Consider the following 13,040-nt stretch of genomic DNA (forward strand, 5'->3'; position numbering starts at 1 on the left):
TAAGGGGTGGGCGTGGCCAGGCAGCCATAAGCCCCCAGGGATCCTGGACATCTCACAAGGGGAACCAGGCTCCCTCACTGTAGTGACCATGGTCCTCTCTCCCCAGCCTGACCCTTGGAACACCCATGTCTGGAAAGGCACCAACGGGACCCCCACAAAGCGGCGAGCCATCGGCTTCAAGAAGCTGGCAGAGTAAGTCTCCTAAAGCTGGAATGGGGGGGGATGTATGTGTCCCCAGATTCAGAAAGCCCCAGAAAAGAAGGCTGGGAGGATGCTGTGCTTCTCTCTGTCGTGTGACGTAACTTCTCCATTTTCTCCAACATTCCTGTCCCTCCTTTGCCCCAGAGTCTGGGATGTGAACATTGCCATGACCTTTCTCCTTCCCAACCTCTCTTCCCACCCCCAGGTTCCCAAATTCTTGTCCTGGAAGCAGTGTTGTGTTGATAAACCAGCTCTCCTAATGATAATGGTGGCCATAGTAATAATAACATTAACAGACTTGTAACATTTGCCAATTTCCATGGTGTAAATATTCCCGCTATGGCCAGTTTCAAGCTCCCAACAGGAAGTCACTGAAGCCAGAGTCAGGAGGAGCTGGGATGAGCTGGCTCCAGCACACCACTGCCTAGAGTGGACACTCGTCAGGGCTGAATCTCATCTCGCTCATTCAGTTCACTCATCTGGCCAACAAAAATGGATACTCAGTGCCAGGCACTGTGCTGGGCCCCAGAGATGCCATGACAAGCCTAATAATGTGATCCTGCCCGCATGAAGCTCCCAGCTACCATCGAGGAAGGATTCATGGAGGCCTCGTAGACGTCATCGAGCCTGAGAGGTCAAAGGGGGCTTCCTTCAGGAGATGCCAATTGAGTTGATGAATGAAATGAATAAAATTTCACTGAGAATAGGAGGGAGGGGAGAGGATTAGGGACCAAGGCTACTGAAGAGTCATTGTCCTGAAGAACCTGTGGTCAGCCAGGGGACAAGTAGGGTGGGGCTGACTGAGATGGTTAAATGGGGATGCCTGCCTTCTGTCTAAAGACAGAGAACTCCCGGATCCACTCCTCACAGACCCCTTATTTGAAGCTCACTTTTTGGCAGAGGAGCTATTGTGCACCAAGCTACTCACTCACTTTCCTCAGCCCCTCGTTTCTAGAACTCTCTGCTCTCTACAGATGACTGATAGATCCTGCAGGGACTGAAACCTAGGTCCTGGCTCCATCCATATGGTCCACGGGATCTCCCCTACCCTCCCTCCCCCTTCTCCTTCTACCTAACAGTTATCTTCCAGCCAAGCTGGACCACATTAGCAGCCATCCCTTCCCTAACGAGAGCATCACCAGTTCTCAGGCATAGCAGCCTTTGGCTTCAGTTCAGTTCAACCTGTCTCTGAGGGAAGAAGGGAGGGAAAAATCTAAAGCATTAATTGCACTATTAAGTTTGAGGAAGAAACAATGGGAGTTAATTACAGATGCTTTTTTCTGCTCCGATCATTCAAAGGGAACCCTCCAGGTGCCTTTTATTCTTTTCTGTTTCTCCCCCTTAACTCTCAGGCAGCGTGGGTGGTTTCCCTGAGTCTAAAAAATGATGAATTTACCACCAATAATCCCCAGGTGGGGGTAAATTAGCAATTTATCTACTCAAAGAGATTCCTACTTAGAACAGGGATGCTTGCTTGGAAGGTGAACCGAGGCATTCCTGAGCCTCTGGCCCACCTGCCAAGCCCACACCCTCATAGATGGGAAGGAAGAAAACACTGTTTCTGGACTCTCCATTTAACCAGAAAGAGCCCCGACTTGACATTTAAGCTCCCTGGAGCTTTGGTGGTAGCAGCGGGTTTAAAATCCATTCCTGCTCTTGGTAGATATTTAGTGCCTATTACGAATCACCCTCTGCAAAACCCTGGATGTGCATGGCTGACTACACCAGACCTGGCCCTTCTTTTGTGGAGTTATAAACCTCTAAAATCCCCTCAAGTTCAATGCCTGTTCATTTATTAGTGATTCATTTTCTCTCTCTGTCTCTCTCACTCACACACAAGAATGGAAGCCCCATGACAGCCATTTCTCTGTTTTTCCATTCCTATAACAATGCCTGGCACATAGCCAGGCCTCAACAAAACACATGATGAATGGCCAAATGAGTGAGTGAATGAATGAATGATCATCTTTGGGGGCAATGCTTGGCAAACCAAGGTTCTCACAGCTGGGATCGATCCATTGAGTAACAAACTAGCAAAGCTCACCAACCATGTTAGCTCAGGACTAGTTGCTCTGGAGGGACTTAAGAAAGGGATCAATAATGGCGCCTCAACTCACACTTTGAGTATCCCTGATGCCATCAGAGATGAGGAGAGTATGCTCCCTCTGTTGTATCTCGTGGATCGTGGTTCTTGCCCCCAAGTCCCAGCCTGACACCCTTCCTCCCTTCTACATTTCCTGTCTTTCTCTCCACCCTCTTCCCCCACAGAGCCGTCAAGTTCTCAGCCAAACTGATGGGGCAGGCTATGGCCAAGAGGGTCAAGGCTACCATCCTTTATGCCACAGAGACGGGCAAGTCGCAGGCTTATGCCAAAACCTTGTGTGAGATCTTCAAACATGCTTTTGATGCCAAGGTGGGTAGCAGGCTGTTCCCATGCTCTCTGGGCCCTCCTGGTGAAGCTGGGGAGGGGACAGAGGAAGTCAGCAGAGAAGAACCCTTTGAGAGTGGGTAACAGCGCATCTGAAGATGCCCATCAGGCCACCTGCATATATTTCAAGGGACAATGATGCTTCTCTCCCTGTGAACTCTCCAGGAGTTCAGGAATCATAACCCCCAGTTCTAGACCAAAATGTTAGAAAGTTTCTGAAAAGCAAATCTGGAAGTCAGTCTGGGAAGCCCCGCATTTCATACAATTCAGTGGGTTTCTTTGCTGCATGAATTCTCAGAGCCTTTACTCTGCACATGTGTGTTACCATCTCCAAAAGAGGAGAGGAGAGAAAATAAATGTATCCCAAAGATGTTCGCTTATGGCTCACTTATTTTTAAAGCACATCTAAGGGAGACAGTGTTTTCCTCGGATCTACTTTGAGAAATGGTACCCAAGGAATTCTAAGAGATAGGGCAAAGCAGTCTTTAAGGTGGGCTTCCCAGGTGGTGCTCATGGTAAAAAAAAAAAAAAACAAAAAAACAAAAAACCTGCCTGCCAGTGCAGGACTTAAGAGACACAGGTTTGATCCTTGGGTCGGAAGATCCCCTGGAGGAGGGTATGGTAACCTACTCCACTATTCTTGCCTGGAGAATCCCTGGGTTAGAGGAGCCCGATGGGCTACAGTCCATAGGGTTGTAAACAGTTATAGGGTTGAAGTGGCTTAGCACACAGACGTGTTTGGCCCAGGCCCTCCGCATTGCTGGATGGGGGTTTGGAAAGCAACCTGAGCACACAGTTGGTCAGATCCAGCTGGGCCATTCCCAGCCTACACATGGTCAGGAGGACTCCAGCATCCATTGGTTGTAAGAAGCCCAGGCATCCCAGTCAAGATCGGTCTCTACTGGCAGCCAACGCGTTGCCCCAGACTCTCTGCGGTCCTTCAGGCCAAAGGCAACCCATACTACCAACAAGCTTTTAGTTCTACCCACTTGAGCCCATTGAAACAGTGGCACCCAGAACCTTTGGATCTCTATCCCAAGGAGATGGCTCAAAATAACTCCTCTTCTTCCTCTCTTCTCTTCCCCCATCATTTTTTCTCTCCTACCCCTTCTCTCTCATCACCTTCTCCCTTCTTCTCCCCTTTCGTTCTCCCACCTAGGTGATGTCCATGGAAGAATATGACATTGTACACCTGGAACATGAAACTCTGGTCCTGGTGGTTACCAGCACCTTTGGCAATGGAGACCCCCCTGAAAATGGGGAGGTGAGATGAGCTCCTATTCTGGCACCTGTTTCCACCTGCAGAGAAGAGGGGCAGCAGTGACACCTGCCCTGTTCTTCAGTAGTAGATCCTCCCAGAATCACAAAGCCAGTGACCTTGATTTGGGTCCAGGTTGTGCCAAGACTGGACAACTCCAAGTCCTCAGTCTGCTGGCATCCGCTGACCAGCCGAGCCCTCCTGAAAATGTTGTCACCTGAGCTCACTACTTCTTTGGAATGGATGCTCCAGTCAAGAGCTTGGTGTCCCCTGCTCCAGATGAGAGAAGCAGGAACAATATTTTGTAGAAAACCGCTACAAAGGGAATTTGCGTGCTGAGGTGGAGGGGGCGGGGGGGGGGGCATCCACACTTAGAGCCCTTTATAAACAGTCCTCTTCCACTCACACCTCTGCTGCCTGGCCCAAACCCCTGACAACCTGGCCCCCAGGCATCAGGCTCCTCTTTCGCCAGTTGGGACCCCCAGACCCTCTGCCCAAACCCATTCCCAATGTAATCATATCTGCCTCACATCCTGCTTGTCTCTTTCGACCTCCAGAAATTTGGCTGTGCTCTGATGGAAATGAGGAACCCTAACTCTGTGCACGAGGAAAGGAAGTAAGTAAATGACCCGCCAGTGTCCCGTGACACTCTGGGGGGGAACCAAACGTTGTCTCTTGGCATCTGGGGTTCAGATCTGAGTTCTGGATACTTTTGTGACCTGAAGTCCATCTGTGACTTATTTTAGCCAGTGGGTGTCTGTGGCCCGCTGAGGTAGACATTCTGGTCTTTAATCACCTTACAGCCCTGTGCCTCAGTTTCTTTTTCCATCAAATTGGATTTATTCTACCTGCGTGAACTTTCTAATTTGTAAGAATCAAGGTAAAAAATAGGCATCAGCATCCTATGAGAAGCTGTGTGTGTGTGCTGAGTTATGTCTGACTCTGCAGCCCAATGGACTGTAGCCTGCCAGGTTCCTCCAAGGGATTTACCAGGCAAGAATACTCGAGTGGATTGCCATTTCCTTCTCCAGGGGATCTTCCTGACCCAGGGATGGAACCCACGTCTCCTGCATTGCAGGCAGATACATTAGTGCTTGAGCCATCAGGGACGCCCCATGAGAAATTGAGTGCCATGTAAATATAGTTCTTATTACTCCACCCTTTGGAAGCTTACATTCAGAATCAGTGAGCTTCTTTCCCTAGAACTTTTCCATCTGATGTTCATGGCAGAGTTGCATCCACTAACGTGGAGGCTGACTTCAAATAAGATACCTCCTAAGGCAAAAAAGAATGCCTGAGGTCAAAAGATGTTACTGGTAAAACTGCACCTAACATCGGGTTGGGTTCTACAGATATTTCATAAGGTGACAAATACTCGTAACCAAAATTACTCTTGAAAAGCCCTTAAACCCCCTCAAAGCAGAGGACATACAACCTGTGAGTAATAAGCTGCCTTTCTTCGAGAGCATCACATGCAGTGTTGCCTCCATCATGGAGTAGGTCTTAAGCTAAGGATTAGATGTCATCGCTGGCTGGCATTTTATTTGTTGTTTATTTTGTTTGGTTTTTTAAAAATGTGGACCGCTTTTAAAGTCTTTATAGAATTTGCTACAGTATTGCTTCTGTTTTATGTTTTGGTTTTTTGGCCAAAAGGCATGTGAGATCTTAGCTCCCTGACCAAGAATCGAGCCTGCACCCCTGCGCTTGGAGGTGAAGTCTTAGCCACTGGACTGCCAGGGAATTCCCTGACGCGTTCAGAGGCTGTGTTCTGCAGAACATCCCTCTTGGTTCTCTTTCAGCCAAGCACACGTTGCCAAACTTGCCTACATCCCATACCCAGGGGACAGCTGAGTCCCTGGTGGTCAGCCCTCCTTCTGTTTTTAAGACCAGCATCTTATTTCTCACCCTCTCTGCCTCTCTCCTCCCCACCCCATCCTGGTGGTCTTCAGCAGATCCCCCTCACCCCTCCTCCAGGGAGAGATAGGGCACCATCCATTCTCCCCTCTAGGTACCCGGAACCCTTGCGTTTCTTTCCCCGTAAAGGGCCTCCCCTCTCCCGTGGTGACAGAGAAGTCCACGGTCTGGCTGCAGTTCGTGACAGCCAGCGCAGGTAGAGCATCTGAGTGTGCACATGCGTGCTTGTGTGTGTGTGTGTGTGCGCGCGCTCACATGCATGTGTGCACGTGCAGGATGCACCTGTGTGATAGTGTTTGCCCGGCGTTCATGTGCGTGCGTGAATGGTGTAAGCACTCGCGCGCATGGCGATGAGTATGTACGTGCGCATGCCCAATACTGCAGCATCGAAAGCCACGCCCGGGTCTCAAGGAGACCCGAGTTCTAACGCAGGCCATGCCATTAACACACTGAGTAACCTTGAGCTTGTTACTTGACCTCTCTGGGCTTCTCTTTCTTACCTTCCAAATAGGGAGAAACTATCTCTGCCCCGACCATCTCTGGGAGCTGGTGCAGGGATCGAAGGATGATAACAAAGAGGAACACATTTGGAAAAGCCTCAAACCTCATACAAATACATGTGCTGATATTTTTACCCCACAACCATCAACCCTACCTCCCACACTAACAACACAGCCACCCCCTGATATGTTACAGGACTTATTTGGAGATGTGACTCAATGTGAGACTATTTTAGGGCAGAAAATACACTTACATATATTTAGAACTTTCCTGATGCTGGAGCAAAAACTTTGAAGAACATCCAGCTTAGAAACCCTGCTGCCAGAATGCGCAATTTCTTTTTTTGTCTTTTGCACTCAGATTTGTGTGTTGAGTTTTTGTGTTTGGGGTTTTGATTTGAGAGTTTTATGAAAGTCTTTTGTTGTTGTTTGGGGGTTTGTTTTGTTTTGTTGGTCTTGGAGTTTTATTGGTTTGGTTTGGTTTTTGCCTTATCTGAGAACAGAACTTAACCACTTTTAGAAGAAAACTGGGAAACTATTTTTGTTTTTTTTAATTTCGAGGCTCCTGAGCCTCCGATGCCGAGGTTTGAGTCCCAGTGACATTTTTCTCCTTCTTTGAAACAAGTTCATAAGAAATCCAATCTCTTTTCAGGCTGTGTCTGAACATTTTTCATGTTTATTTGAAATGTGAAAGACCCTTGAAATGTCTAAAGATGATAGCTTTATTGAAAGAGAATGTTGTCGTGGTTACCAATGGAGAGAGGGAAGGGGTAAAATAGGGGTAGGGGATTAAGAGGTGCAAGCTATTATGTGTAAAATAAGCTGCAATGCTATATTGTATAACACAGGGAATGTAGTCAATATTTTATAATAACTATAAATGGAGTTCTTGTTTCGTCACCAAGTGGTGTCCACCTCTTTTTCAGCCCTGTAGACTGTAGCCTACCAGGCTCCTGTGTCCTTGGGCTTTCCCAAGCAAGAATACTGGAGTGGGTTGCCAGTTCCTTCTCCAGAGAATCTTCCCGACCTAGGGTTGAACCGTTTATCTTGGATTGGCAGGCAAATTCTTTACCACTGAGCCACCAGGGAAGCTCATAAATGGAGTATAACCTTTTAAAATTGTAAATCACTATATTGTACACCTGTAACTTATATAATACTGTATATCCACTATACTTCAATTTTTTTGAATAGGAAAAAGAAAAGAGAATATTGAGTGAGACAGTCCAACACTGCCCAATAAGCCTTTCTATGAGCACATAAATGTTCTATATCTATGTCGTCCTGTACAGCACCACTAGCCACACATGGCTCTCAAGCCCTTGACGTGAGTTTAGTGCATGTGGGGAGCAGAATGTTTCATCATATCCAGTCTGAATGAATTTAAATAGTCACATGCAACCCATGGCTACCGTAGCAGACAGCAGAAATGTAATTATTTCGTGGTTACTATAGCAGACAGCAGGAGTGTAATTCTTCGCTAGTCAGTGTGAGGTTTGGGGACCAATGGCATCTCCTGGGAACTTCTCAGAAATGCAGCATCGTAGGCCCTACCCTGGACCTACTGAGTCAGGATCTGCATCTTAACAAGATCTCAGAATGATTCTTGTCCTGGTTAACATGTGGGAAGTAAGGAAACATGGTCTAATGGGTTAAGGAATGGACAATTAATATGGTCTGAAATCTTTTCCTTTTTTTTTTCAGTTTTAATATTTTTTAATTGAAGTATAGTGGATTTACAATGTTGTATTAATTTCTGCTGTACAGCAAAGTGATTCAGTTATATATAATCATTCTTTTTTAAATTTTCTTTCCCATTATGGTTTATCATAGGCTACTGAATATAGCTCCCTGTGCTGTACAGCAGGACCTCGTGGTTTATCCTTTCTCTGTGTAAAAGCTACCCCTGCTCACCCCACCCTCCCACTCCATCGCCCCGCCACCCCCTCCCCCTTGGCAACCACCAGGTTGCTGTCTGTGTCCGTGATTCTGTTTCTGCTGAAACCTTTTCAATACGCGCAGCATCAGATGATGTCTAAGTGTCCGTGTGGTGGGCGAGGGTGAGTTGATATGTTCTAGTCAAGGCCATGGATGTGTTACAATCTCACTCAACACTCAAGGGAAGGTCCTAGAACCAGGACTGGTAATAGAGATAGCCATGGGGGTACTGACCCCAGGACGGGGGCTCTGAACCAGAGTTCACAGACTCTCTTTCGTCTTGGCAGGAGCTACAAGGTGCGTTTCAACAGCGTTTCCTCGTACTCCGACTCCCGCAAATCATCAGGTGATGGGCCAGACCTCAGAGACAACTTTGAGAGCACTGGACCCCTGGCCAACGTGAGGTGAGAGAGGGGCCTGGGGCATCAGGGATGATGAAGGCTCCTGGGGAGCTGGACAGGGTAACAAAGTGGGCTCTCTGTTTGGGGAGGGGTCTCCCTTCCGTGTCCATTCATCCCTTGAATAACCAGCTGCACTCTCACTGTTTGGGGATGTCCCCCTGCTTCATTAAAGCACATTACCTGGACCCCTTCTATGACCTCTTCCAAAATCACACTCCTCGGAGCCCCCATCACCCAAGTTTCACCCCTTTGCATGAATTACATATCATTTGTGCTAAAGGATGCTAATCCCCCAGATGTAACTCAGCAAGTTCCCTTCATAAGTACTACTACATCTTATATAGTAGAAGCTTCTGGGGACACCCCATCGTGACCCAGTGGTTCCCAACCTTGGATGCTCATCAGAATCACTTGGAAATGTTTACAATGTACAGATACCTGAGCCCCACCTCCAGAGACTTTGATGTAGTTGGGTCTAAACTTGGATCCAGGGTTTGCTTGTTTGTTTGTTTTTTTTCTTCAGTCTCCCTAATTGCCTCCCACGTACAGTCAGATTCAAAAAAATATTGTCACAACTCCTTGTTTCCCAAAGTGAAGTCACATCCCATGAGAACATTTTAGATAGTACGTGGACAGATATTTTCTACCTCAGTGGTTGTGGATTCAGTTTCATGGGTATTTGGAAAGGAAGAAAACTGGATATCAACCCTTGGTTTCATAGATACTGGTCAAGATGAGGCTACTATGTAAGCAGTGTTCAGGCACAGCCAGGAACCTCTTCAGTTCAGTCAGTTCAGTCGCTCAGTCATGTCCAACTCTTAGCGACCCCATGAATCATAGCACCCCAGGCCTCCCTGTCCATCACCAACTCCCGGAGTTCACTCAAACTCACGTCCATCGAGTCAGTGATCCCATCCAGCCATCTCATCCTCAGTCGTCCCCTTCTCCTCCTGCCCCCAATCCTTCCCAGCATCAGAGTCTTTTCCAATGAGTCAACTCTTCGCATGAGGTGGCCAAAGTATTGGAGTTTCAGCTTCAGCATCAGTCCTTCCAATGAACACCCAGGACTGATCTCCTTTAGGATGGACTGGTTGGATCTCCTTGCAGTCCGAGGAACCCCTTAGACCTTCACCGATGCAACCTCCTCCACACTGGCTAAGGGCAATGCTTAGAAGATGATAGAGATCACAGGGTTCCTAGATATTCAACTATTGTTTCTCTCAGTACACTTTTTTTCTTTTTTGGCCATGCCACGTAACTTGATTGGTTGGCATCACCGCCTCAATGGGCATGAGTTTGAGCAAGCTCTGGGAGATGGTGAAGGACAGGGAAACCTGGTGTGCTGCAGTCCATGCGGCTGCAAAGAGTCAGAGTTGACTGAGCGACTGTACAACAAAGACCTAACCACTGGGCCACCAGGGAATTCCCCATCAGTACACTTTTTAATAAACTTTATTTTTTTTTTTTCAGTAGCTTTAGGTTCACAGCAAAATTGAAGGGAAGACACAGAGATTTTGCGTGTACTACCTGCCCAAGCCTCGGTACACACACACACACACACACACACACACAGCCGCCTGCATCCCCTACCATGGTGATACATTTATACAGTCGATGAACCTATATTGACACATCATTGTCACCCAGGGCCCATAGTTCACATTAGGGTTCCCCCTTGGTTCACCCTCGAACTGATGGGTTTTGACATCAGTTCATGTTCTTTAGCTTGACATTGAAACATCCATGGTTTGACATTTAGACCCAATTTTTTCCTTATTAAATCTATCATGCCTAAGAGCATGGGTTGGCAAGCTGCAGCCCATCGGCTGAATCCAGCCCAGCCACTGTATATCTCTGTACAACCCAGAATGGTTTTTACAGATGAACATCAACAATTTATTTGATGATAGAAAATATTCCCTTCAAGCCCCAGTTAAGCAAAATGCTATGCCCCTCTCAAAAAAAAAAAATCCAGTCTTCTCATTAGTAGCTATATATAACGAGAAAAATGTACCCCATAACTATTGCTATTATATTTTTAATTTTATCCAAAAGCATACAGAAATTTATTTTCTTCCTTGTTATGCAGATATCTGCATAATAGAATCAGTTTTGCTTCTTAGCCTACAAGCCTGAAAATATTTACTATCTGGGCCCAATTATAATAATTTTTCCAGGTTTTCTGGTTTGGAAGCTTAAAATAGGAATTTTACAATCATAAGGTTTAGACTGTGATGAAATGTGAATATAGGGGATGAGTGTGACACAGGCCTTCAGAGATTGGGAAGCAGGTTAATGAATTAAGTCCCCGGGCCATCTCTTAGTGAATACCAGTGGGTTTGAATAGCTAGTACAAATAATTGTACAAATAATTTGTGCAAATAGAGTACAAATTAAAACCAAATTAAATAGCAACTATTAAGTAAATAACAGTGTGAGAGGTAGTCAAGTATGGTGGATATCTCAAACATAATCAATATTGGAGAGACTTCCCTGGTGGTCCAGTGGCTAAAACTCTGCACTCCCAATCCAGGGGGCCTAGGTTCAATCCCTGGTCAGGGAACTAGATCCCACAGTCACAACTAAAGATCCTACGTGCCACAACTAAGACCCAGTGCATCCAGATAAATAAATAAATATTAAAATAAGTAAATAAATAGTAGAGATTTAGGGAACAACTCCCTAACCACAAGGCATGACTAGCACTGAGTTTTCAAACCTGCATTAGGCTAAGGGCAATGGCTGGGGGCAGGAGTGCAGCTTCTTGGCCCCCATCCAAGCAGTCCCATGCTGGCCACCAATTCTCACCACCTGCAGGGAAAAGGTGAGGAATCCAGGTAAAGGAGGATCGTGGGTGAAGGAGTGATGGGGAAACATGCTACCTAACCCTACATCCCTCCCTTGGGAAGACTGTGGAGCCCCCAGGAAAGAAGGGTGGGAGAATAAGATGAAGAAGCATCAGTGTGGATTTCAGAGGAGGGGATATTAATCTATGTAAACTTTCCCATGATCTCTGAGACACCTGGACCCCATCTCAGGCTCATTCTCCAATAACAAGAGGGTCCCTTCCCATCTTGCCCTACTGTTTTCCCCTCATCCCCCATTGCAGTCTTTCAAAACAGCTCCACTCCTTGACTTGTCTGAAATGACAGTCGCCCACAGGACAGTCACATTCCAACCTGGAAAAAAAATGCAAGTTGTGGTGCTGTTCGTATCCCACTTGGTTCCCTTGTCCATCTAGGGCCAGTGAGGCCAAGACCCACAGCCGGGACCAAGTCCTGGAAGTGTGATGTCAAGTCTCTGCGGGACTGAGGGGTCATCTGGGACACAGCCCTCCACTTCCCAGACTTCAGAAAATTCTCATTAACTTGACCCTCATTGATTCAAACACCAACATTTTCTTGTGGCATCTATGCAAACAGACATTTTTAAAAAATTAAACTCTTTTGTTTTGTACTGGGGTATAGCCAATGAACAAACAAGTGTTGTGATAGTTTCAGGGGAACAGTGAAGGGACCCAGCCATACATACACATGGATCCATTCTCCCCCAAACTCCCCTCCCATCCAGGCTGCCGCAGAACATTGAGCGGCATTCCATGTGCTATACGGCAGGTCCTTGTTGCATTCATTTTAAATATAGCAGAGTGTATATGTCCATTCCAAGCAAAGAGGCTTTGTGAAACAAATCAGTTTAACAGCCAGAATATCTATAAATCTTTCAATCCCTTTTAGAAGAACCTGTTTACACACCAACACTGGATGTATTAATGACAGGTTCTTCTGATCTCCTCGTTAGCACAGGTCCCCAAGAACTGTTATGCTCGAGTTTTCATTCTCTTTGTACTTGAAGCTAATTTAGTTGTATGCTGAGTAGAGTCAAGTCTTTCACTGATGTATGGAGTCGGCCAAAAAGTTCATTCAGGGTTTTCCGTGACGTCTTACAGAAAAACCCAAATGAACTTCTTGGCTAATCCAGTAGATTCAATTAGTCTAGCTTAGAAAGGGACACTCAAGGAACAGCCAATGGTTCTGGGTCACCCATCCTCCTAAGGACCAACTGGGAGTTTTCTCCTGAGGACAGTGGTGCCTAGCAGAGACCAGAAGGAAGGGAGAGCAGGGTTTAGGGGCTCTGAGGCTTAAAAATGGCCTTCCCCAAATGGGTGTGGGGTGGTCTGCCCTTCTGGAGGTACCAGTTGTCTTTGTCTGCTTGGGCAGCCATCAAAACATACCACAGGCTGGGGGCCTCAACAACAGAAATTTGTTTCTAAAACTTCTGGAAGCTGTAAGTCCAAGCTCAGGGTTTCTGGTGAGGCCTGTCTTCCTGGCTTGCAGACATCCGCCTTCTTGCTGTGTCCTCACGTGGCCTTTCCTCTGAGAGCCTCTCACTCAAGTGAGGGA

At 46.7% G+C, this 13,040-nt stretch overlaps 1 protein-coding gene across 1 annotated transcript in view; it reads left to right on the forward strand.

Moving 5' to 3' along the window:
* NOS1 (nitric oxide synthase 1) overlaps positions 1 to 13,040 on the forward strand; it is a 198,308-nt gene that overhangs the window by 156,000 nt on the left and 29,268 nt on the right. Inside the window, exons 13-18 of the mRNA XM_055549992.1 lie at positions 107 to 192; positions 2,470 to 2,614; positions 3,789 to 3,893; positions 4,445 to 4,503; positions 5,896 to 5,997; positions 8,527 to 8,643. Coding sequence (XP_055405967.1) covers positions 107 to 192; positions 2,470 to 2,614; positions 3,789 to 3,893; positions 4,445 to 4,503; positions 5,896 to 5,997; positions 8,527 to 8,643 — 614 coding nt within the window. The remainder of the gene's footprint in view (positions 1 to 106; positions 193 to 2,469; positions 2,615 to 3,788; positions 3,894 to 4,444; positions 4,504 to 5,895; positions 5,998 to 8,526; positions 8,644 to 13,040) is intronic.

This window comes from Bubalus kerabau, chromosome 16 (assembly GCF_029407905.1).
Source record: "Bubalus kerabau isolate K-KA32 ecotype Philippines breed swamp buffalo chromosome 16, PCC_UOA_SB_1v2, whole genome shotgun sequence".
In the NCBI taxonomy this organism is placed as follows: Eukaryota; Metazoa; Chordata; class Mammalia; order Artiodactyla; family Bovidae; genus Bubalus; species Bubalus kerabau.